A 10,050-nucleotide genomic window follows, 5' to 3' on the forward strand; every position below is an offset into this window, starting at 1 on the left:
TGTTGAGGTTTAAACCTTGGTCTCTGCCTTTGAAGTCAAACATTGGACACAGTTTCTAAAAACGGATCACTTGTTGGGGTGCCTGAGTGGCTCAGTCTGTTAAGTGTCCAACTTTGGCTCAGGTCATGAATTGATGGTTCATGAGTTTGAGCCCTGCATGGGGCACTGGAGTCTGCTTGGAATTCCGTGTCTCCCTCTCTCTCTCTGCCCCTCTCCCACTCGTACTCTGTCTCTCTCTCAAAAATAAATAAATATTTAAAATAAATAAAAAGGAGCCACTTGTGCAAGTGCAGCCACCATGGGCTTTGGGCATGGGCTCTGCCACACACTTGGTACATGGGTTGAGGAAGAGAACCACTGAGGCTCATTTTCCTCATCTCTAGAATATGGATTGTAATACATATATGTAAAGCGGCTACTGTCATGCTATGCACATAGTAAATGCTCAACTAACATTGTTTTTCTCCCTCCATACTCACCTGAATAGATTATTTTCAGTTTGTTTGCTTTTTGTAGTATCCCAAATAGCACATGCTTATTATCAATCAAAACAATGGTGTATTAGGGGAAAGTTAATACTCCCCTCACTCACTTCCATCTTCTCTAAGTTAGTTGACACTGGTACTTTGGTATATATTCTTCCACACCTTTCTCCTCACCCATATAAACATATACACATAATCAGAATGTAGTGTGCTGAAAATCATGAACAATATATAATTCAAGTAAGAATTACAGTAGTAAGTCCAGCACAATATAATTCATTAGTTGACCTAATATCAATACTGACTTTATTTCTCCTCAGACTTTTATACTTGTCAACAGTTTTTTCATAATATTTTTAGATGGGGTGGCAACCATTAAGGTAAAACAATTTATTTTATGAAGGAAATGGTAAACTTTGTAAGCTCTACAATGGCTATTAGTTAGTCCTATTGTTTATATATTACACAAGTGTTTCACATTTTAAAAAATTATTCCTATGATTTTGATACTTATAATTATTTAAGAACAAAGATGCCTAGTGCTTAATCTTTAGAAACTACAAAACTTTGGTAGATAGAAACCAGTTATCTGAGGCTTATTACTTCATAGAGCAGTCAAGCCTGTATACCATTTCCATCACTGACCACAATTCTCATATCTAAAATCATAAACAACAATAATTAATATCAGTTCCTCAGAATATTTTAGAAGTGCAGGCTAATCTTCTGGATTTTAAAAATTAACGTAGTCATATTGCCAGTATCGCCCATAGACCCTCGGTGAGTGTCTCCCACACCTGTCTTGCTGTCTTTCTGGGATCCTTTTCATTGTCTGGCTTAGTGACCCAGGGTTTTTAATGGGGATATGGTAGCATTGCTATCATGTCCATCTGAAATCTTTGTTCAAAATGTTAAAGGAGAGATTCTATTTTTTAAAAAATAGCATCTCAAATGTCTTCTAAGTATCCCAAAGTATCTACTCAAAAGTTATGGGCACGTTTTCTTCCTGGTTTGTTAGGGATGCTGTCAAGTCACAGAACAAAATCTTTGTTTTCCAGCATTCCATTTTGCAGTGGTGTGCAGTCGGAACAAATCTCCTCTGACAAGAGATAAACCCTTGCAAGTGATAGTTTCCATTGGGAAGTGTAACAAGCCCTTAACTATTTCAGCATGTATAGTGCCGTTTTAATTATCATAATTGAATGTAAAAACCTAAAGATAATATAAATTGTTCATGCAGTTAAACTAAAATGGAAAACAATGTCTTTTGTTTTTACAAAAGAGCAATAACATTTTTCTCTCTTTGCTACTGTTCAATATTGCTCCTAGCAGATTTTATGTCTACATTGTATGGAATAGTAACTTAATGCCAAAGATGTCCAGTAGCTCCAGATTAAAATGTAATATAACGTACATAAAGCTTTATTGTTCCTTTAGGTTGTTGTTTTAAGCTAAAGTGGAATATTTCCCTAAATTCTTCAACAAATGTGCACAATTTACAACTAAATATGCTTAAGACTTATACCAGTGCTGTTGAAGAAATAGGCCTTATGGACCTGTCAAATTATTTTCATGCAATTGTTTCTGTAGCATTATTTTTACTGGCAAATGTACAAGTTGATAGAAAAGGAAATAATTAGCTACTTTCAGAATTGCTGATGCATGAAACCAAAGGAGCCCAGTCTGTGCGTCTTAGAGATTGTGACATTTTAAATTACCTGAATAATACCGGGAGCCATCTTTGGACGTAATTAACACCTTGCCTAATTACTGTCAGGTCTAGTCAGAGTCACATTTTATTTATGAAATATTATTTTATTCAAACTTGCTTTCACCCTTATTATATTGCAAAGTTTAGATTTGTGTGCTGTTTTCTTAAGTGGAGCAACTTCTTTTTTTTTTTCTTTTTTCTTTTCCCTCCCCCTTCAAGTAATCAATGCACTGCTGAATGAGTTCATTTTAATGCACTCAATCATGCCTCTAATGTTCGTAGCTTACGGGCGCAAGCATCAGTAATGCAGGAATGTTATATGGCTTTAGTTTGGGCCATTTCATAAAATATTCATGGAATCAAAAATGTGCATCAAAATAGCGGCTGGGAGAATTACATTTATGTTCCTGCTTTTATGGCAGCTTCACATTTAAACCCATTTGTGTTAATATCTAGTCAATCTTCCTACTTTAAAAAAAAACTAAAATGGGAGAGATCATATACATTCTCTTTTGCTTAATATTTGTTCTAGACATCTGCTGTGATACCACAAATATCTATAAACTTTCAGAGACGCTGTGCAGGGAAGAGGGGTAAGCAACAATTTGGATAATACCGAAATATATAAAATTTTATTTTCTCTACATAGCGTTTGTTTTAACATCCTACCAAGCATTTTGCAGTTCACCACATTGTTTGGGTTTTGTTTGTGTTTTTAAATAAATGGATGGATTTCTCGTTTGCGTGGGCTCTAGGTAAAGTGAGACTCCTTTGTAACAGTTTTATTTTAAAAGTGTACTTTCCTTTAGGTGAAAAACCATAAACATATACCAACCTCCTTATTGTTTATGTAGATGTCATGTAGTTGAATTTTTTCCCCCTTTTTAAAAACTGAGTCTTAGGATATTTCTATCCATACCTGGACACTCTTGTTTTATATACTTGTTCGGTGTATCTCCTAAGTGTTTTCTGAAAGTACCTCATGTTATTGAGTAAATTGATTACTGATGGTATTGGTGGAGGGCCATTAGACTCCCTCCAGCCAAACATTTTGGCTCCATGTTCTTCCTTGATTCACTTGGAATATTAGTGAACTCTCTAAATTTTTGCTTAGCATAAAACCATGCATTCCATGCACTTAGTTGAGCCCTAGTTGTCTTCCTTATTGACATTTACTCCCGTGATCTCTGTTACACATAGTGATGATGAAGATTGGCTAGTAATTCCTGCTGCAACATGAGAAAGCTCACATGTCCCCGGAGACCTCTCACATCAATCAATATTATTGAGGGCTTCTCTTTTCTCTCCTGTTTCCAGTTAACTTTTATTTTTGTGGTACTTTGATACAATCGTTCTTCTCTCTGCCCTCTCCTTCATTGGAAAATAATGTTACCACTTGATAACCCCATAGTAAGACAGTGGTCTAGACACTTGTCCTTCTACAAGATGGGTTGTAAGGTCTGGAAACCTCAGCTGGTTCTGATATTTTAAGTTTATTTGGTAACAAAAGATAAACTGTATATGAACACTTTAAAGAAGTTACAAAGAGATGAGCAAAGAAATTGGTTCATGGTCTTCATTTATTTTTACATTTAGCTTTCTTGAAATGACCACTATCATGATAGCCCTTTATAATATTTCTCTCATGTCTATTAAATTTAAATTTTTTTCAGATAAAACAAGATACATTGTCTTAATAAGCATATAGTCTTAATATTGGTCTTTACCCAGAAAGTAAGAAAATCTTTAAAATCCTATTTACAGTTGAAAATATAAATTAAATGGAAACAATTTTGTTGTTAATCATGCATAAAGGGAAATACTTGCATATTTAAATTACTACGTTCTCTTCATAGTATGGACTCTATTTTAACATTTTAAAATTAAATATACCATATTATAGTATGTGCTTTCAAATTCTGACCAGCCTTTAGAAATTGGAACCAAGTCATTTGTGTGCTTATGGTAGTTTGGATCAAATCCTTGCTGGCTTATTTACTGGTCTTTTTGCCACCAAATAACTCTAGAAATGCATCTCTACATCTGAGAGGGACTGGAAAACACTACTTTCTCTGTTTAGGCACCTCGGTTTAAAATAGAATTCCCAGTGATCTCATCTGTGGCAAAGTGGTTAAAAAGGGGGAAGTGAATCCATGAATAGCTAGATGTGGCCACAGCGGACTAAGTCTGGGGCACCCTAGGAATTCCAGGTGCCCCATGGATGTCACCACATGGTTTATGGAACAGACAGGAATTTAGATAAAAGATGCATAGCTACTTATACATCAAACTCCTTCAGAAAAACCAATCAGAAACACATCAGACGCTAAGATCTGTGCTTTTATGTTAGAGATTACCTGCAATTGCCTGAAAAGTCAAATTATAATTCTATAATTATACAATTCTATAATTCTATCTTAATTACAGAATTGTATAATTATAGAATTATAGAACTAGAAGAAATTGGAAACTATATAACTCTAACATTATTTTTAACTTAAGAGATTTATATCTGGAAAATATAACTTATACCACCCAAGCCTCCCAACTCTTAGTTTGTTGACTAGCACCGGATGTGGTGAACCAGGCAGTATGGGGGTTTTTGATGATTCTGGACTTAAATCCTAAATAGTGCTTTTTAGCTATTTGAGTTGTTTAACCTTTGTGAACTTCAGTTACCTCTTTAGTATAAAGCAATAATCATGTTGACTTCATCAGTTTTTGGAAGTTTAAATAAGATAATGTATGGAGAAATGTCTTCAATCTTGATGAGCACCCAGTAGGCCTTCATGAAAGAATAGCTTCCTGTTCTTTTTTACCCAAGCATCTTGGACCAGGCTTCTTCCTCATGGGAGACTGTACGTTTTTCTTTCTGAGAGTTGAACCTTGGCCAATAGTCATGAGCTAAGTAGTACAGTGATATGAGCCCTCAAATCGCTAGCAAAAATCAAACTCAACCTCATTCTCAGGTTGCTTGCCAAAGTAACCAACTGTCCCCCAAACTCCCTTTACTTCATTTCTGCTTAGGCAGCCTGTCCAAGATGCTGAAAAGTGCCAATAACATAGACAGGAGTCTGGCTGTTATGGAATACAAAGACATAGCCCCCACCTTTTCTCCACTCTTCCTTACCTTCACCCCCTCTCCATTTCCTCCACCTCTCCTTTCCACACTTCTACCCTTCCCTCCCTCCCCTGCCTCTTCTTTCTGCTCTCTTGTAGACGAAGTCTTGGACATGGCCATCAGTTCTTAGAATACTATTTACATCTTTATGCCTCATTTGCATCTCATTGTAATTAGTTGGGTTATCCAGAGGTTCACCTTCTTACGGTCCTCCTGGAATTCTTAGTGAATCTGTTTCTTTTATAACACACCTTTGGATCCTCTTTCCATCTGGTTACTATGTGTAACCACAGATGCCATTAGGCCCTTGCTAGCCTCCTTACAGTGCCAGTATTTTTTCTGGAACTATCTGGTTTACTCACAGTTTCCTGTATCTATCTCTCCCTATTCACATGACCAAAAAGAAATATGTACCTGTACCTTATGAGTAGATGGAAGCTGGATATAAAAAAAAGAAAAAAACTCTGGCATACATCTTTCTAGGAATATAAAGCTATACTTTACAGGCAGAAATATAGTTAACAGAGGAAACATAACACACATATATGTCAGTGCTCCATTTGAGTTAAAAAAAAAAAGCGAAGGTAATGGGCATTTGGAGAAAGGTGTTTCTGTTGGGAGGTGCAACAGGAGAGACATGAGAAACTATGCCTGCTCTTGTGGGAAGTAAGAGAAAAATTGTCTGTTGAATGTGAGGAGAGATTAGAGCAGTGAACTTTAACCTGGAGTATTTGCATCAAAATGAAAAATATTTATTTTAAAATAATACTTATATTATTTATAAATATTTATTTTTAAAATAGCGTTTATCATATTTTTTATTACAAAAAACATTTTGATGATAGAAACATTAGAAAATGCCAATAATCAGAAAGGAAAAAGAAACCATCCATTACCCACATAATACTGATAATGATTTGTAAATGTTTTCTGATGTTTTCTAGTATTATCACAAACACCTATCCATGTGATGAAATATTTTTCTATAGTATCATATTTATGGCTTTGTAGTCTTTTACCATGTGAAAGTTTCATAATACAAGCTGCTAAACATCTCTGCTGTACACATTCCCCTCTCTGTATGTATCTTTGCTGACATGCACTCCTGCATGGTGCAACAGGATCCCAGACTGGGCATGTCTTTACTCATCTTTTTTACAGATTATTTCCTGATTGCCCACCTCTGTTGTATTTCTTTGTGAATGTTATTCTTATTTATGTGTGTATTCTTTAATACAGTACTAATTTTGATAGCAAATTCAGGGCAAAAATAAGGGAACATTACATGCAAGAGTCATGGCAGTGGCTTCAGTATCCTGTATTATCTAACCTGTGATATCTACTGAAACCTATTTAAGAAAATATATAGAGCCTGATAAGCCCTGCATTAGCTAATTTAATTAGCCATGGCGATATTGTTATAAGGACTCAACTGCATCTTTTGCAGGAAGAGTAAGCTGTACTTAAAGAATACTGTGTATCAGGTGCTGAACATGTATTGATTCATTTCGCACAATAACACCTTGAGTAGTTACACCATCATCCTGTTTTGCAAAAGAATTAAACTCTAGTACAGGGAGGGTAGTGATTACCCTGAGGCTAAACTGCAAAAAGGGTAAAGCTGGGATAGGAACTCAGGCTGGCTGCGTAGAGCCTGCATCCACTCTTAAACACTACTGTTGGAATGCCTACATACAAGTACCTTTCCAGTTAATTTCAATTCAGGTGACTCCTATACCATAGGACTATTTACATGCCAGGATATTGTGAGGCTTTTCACAAGGTAATTCACATGTAAAGTTACAATCAATCTATAGAGTGGAACTGCAAACTACTCTTCCAGAGATATGCTTGTTCCTATTTCAAGGAGCAAAGTGACTTAAAGCTAATTTGGAGTTTTGGCTTTGTGAAGAAATGTTTTGAACTGTATTATCAAATTTAATCCAGAAGTCAATTAAGTTGTATTTTAATTATGAAAAATTAAATGGAGTATACAAATGCCTCTGTAGCAATTGAATTTGAAATTTATAACAGATGCATCCTTTCTCAAGATACCTGAATTCTTCCTGGGAGTGAAACATATGCTGTCCGTTAAAAAAGCAGCACAGCAAAGTGGTTGAGAACATGGGCTCTGGAATCAGACTGCCTGGATAGATTAACCTACTAAATATGCAACGCATGCAATCATGGGCAAAATTATTTTTAACAAAAAGCTTATTTATTTATTTTGAGAGAGAGAGAGAGCACAAGTAGGGGAGGAATAAAGAGGTAGGGAAGAGAGAATCCCAAGCAGGCCCCATACCGTCAGCGCACAGTCCAATATGGGTCTTGAATGCATGAACTGCGAGATCATGACCTGAGCTGAAATCAAGAGTTGGACACTTAACCGACTGAGCCACCGAGGTGCCCCTATGGGCAAAATTCTTAACCTCACTTTCTCTTCTGTTAAAGGGAATGATAACAATCCCTCATTCACAGGAGTGCTTTGAAGATTAAATGAGAAATTCATATAAGACACATAGTACCTTACTTTGCATAAGTAATGTTAAATAAAGGTTAGCTATTGCTATTAGTAATTACTTCTGGGTTTTCACACCATTTCTAACCATGTGTAATCCTTGTCAATTTCTACTTGCCAAAAATACATCCCTCCAGCAGGTGTTCATCCAAAGTCATTGCCGAATCTGAGATCCAAATTGAGATAGCTCCTTTTCCAGCTCAAATCCTCTTTATCCTTAGAAATTCTTGACCTTATTCCATGGTTTCCACTCCCCTTTCATAGTTACACATAAGATGTATACAAAATTTTTGAAAATATGTTCTGGCCTGTGGTTTATATTTATGAATGGCTTTTATTCTTCAGGTCAGCTTCTGGAAGCTGCTGAGCATTATGAAGCATTCCATCAATTGACGCAAGGGCGGATATGGAAGGATGAGACAGGCCGCTTTCTCAACTTGTTGGCCTGTGAGAGTCTCCTGAGGACTTACAGATTACTCTCAGACAAAATGCTGGAAAATAAAGAATACAAACAGGCCATCAGAATCCTAATAAAAGCTTCTGAAATAGCCAAAGAAGGTGGGTGGAAAAGAACACTCTCACATTCCTTCCTTTAATGGGCAGGCACTGTTTCTCCCCAGAGCGAAGTAAAAATCGTCAAGTGTTTGGGTGATTATTTCCTATGAAATGCAAAGACAAATGCCATCAATATACTTTCAGATTTCACTGTAAAACAGAGGTGACTTAGTGCTGACAACAAGAAACCCATTAATTTCTTGAAAGCTTTGTCTCCAAAATTACAACCCTCTGGGAGTAGTGTTATAGAACAATGAACCTGTAATGAGAACGTAAGGTCATTTGCAAAAGTTAAGAGTGTGTGTGTGTATGTGTGTGTAGTCATATATTACTTTCAATCTGAGAGAACTTTCATTGTGTGTAAATTCTCTATCATCATGTAATAGGGAAGATAATGATAAATATTTTGATAGGAGTAACAGGAAAATAGAATCCTAATGTATTTTGGATCTCTGCCCGTCAAAGTATGGCCTTTGCACTGACAGCATCAGCATCACCAGTAGCTTCTAAGAAAAGCAGCATCTAAGGCTCCACCCCAGACCTACTGCCTCAGCATCGGCAGGCTAGCAAGTTCCCCTGGTGATGCATGTGCACACTTACAGCAGTAAAAAATGCTTTCATGAGAGCTGATCATATCCTTAATATTCTATACCATTTGTATATGTATAAAATATAAAGAAAAAATTTGGAACACATACTCATAAGCTTTTACTTTGTGAAATGCGAAGATATTTTATTACCATAATTTATCAATAGAGTAGACGTTTCACAATGGAGAAAAAGAAGCTATGCTCTCTAAAGTGTATTAGCTTGAGGGTATATTTAATTGATTAGTTTATGAAGTACCATATGGTTTATTTGGAATAAGGAGGACTGAGTTTCTGGTTGTAATTTTAATTTTCTAAAGAGTAAAAGTAAACATCTTATTCTCTCTGTTACTTCTTTTCAATGGTACTAGAATACTCCTAAGAAATCGCCCTCATTGAAAAATGTATCCCATTGAATGAACTGCTTTGAGTGATCTAATACTTCCCCAAAGGGGTAAAAACTGACATAAATAGTTAGCTTTTAGATGAATTTCAGCAGCCAACCTTAGTCACATGGAAAGTTATGTGGAATTTAAATGTAAAGTAATGTATCAATCAGGAAAAGGTATTTTGTTTTAGGTTCACATTTGCTAAACGATCGTATGGCAGTTTATAGAGAAAGGAAGGCTCCATGGGTCTCTTCCCAAAGTTGGGGACTGCCAGGTAGTCTCCTCCTTTTTAAAATCATCTTTTGCTGCTTTCCAAGGACAGATAAGAAGAGGAGAAATCTTCTTATGCTGTAATAATTTTTTAATATCTTTTAAAACTCATAAATATTTGCCTCTATATTTTCCATGTAACAAAGTAGATAGGTTATGGGATGGCACAGTCTCTTACAGAGCTCTGACAATAGCTGAATGCCCTGGGCCAAAGCCTTTCTTCTTACTGTTACCTTCTACTTTCGTTAGGGAGCCTGAAGCAGCACACTGACGATTGCCTGCATAAGGCATGCCTCCCACATTGGTTTATGTAATATTTAAGGAGCAGTGACATCCAATGTGGGCCAACTCTTTTACTAGGGCACCTTGGTATATTGTACAAGTACAGCACTGGCTATATACTTTTTTTTTTTT

At 36.1% G+C, this 10,050-nt stretch overlaps 1 protein-coding gene across 4 annotated transcripts in view; it reads left to right on the forward strand.

Moving 5' to 3' along the window:
- The window catches only part of TTC29 (tetratricopeptide repeat domain 29), a 240,545-nt gene that overhangs the window by 82,608 nt on the left and 147,887 nt on the right, over positions 1 to 10,050 (forward strand). For all 4 annotated transcript variants that reach the window (XM_039254293.1, XM_039254292.1, XM_039254295.1 and 1 more), the window contains one exon: positions 8,181 to 8,393. In XM_039254293.1, coding sequence (XP_039110224.1) covers positions 8,181 to 8,393 — 213 coding nt within the window. The remainder of the gene's footprint in view (positions 1 to 8,180; positions 8,394 to 10,050) is intronic.

Source organism: Hyaena hyaena, unplaced genomic scaffold, assembly GCF_003009895.1.
Source record: "Hyaena hyaena isolate Hyena2069 unplaced genomic scaffold, ASM300989v1 scaffold_476, whole genome shotgun sequence".
NCBI classification, from domain to species: Eukaryota; Metazoa; Chordata; class Mammalia; order Carnivora; family Hyaenidae; genus Hyaena; species Hyaena hyaena.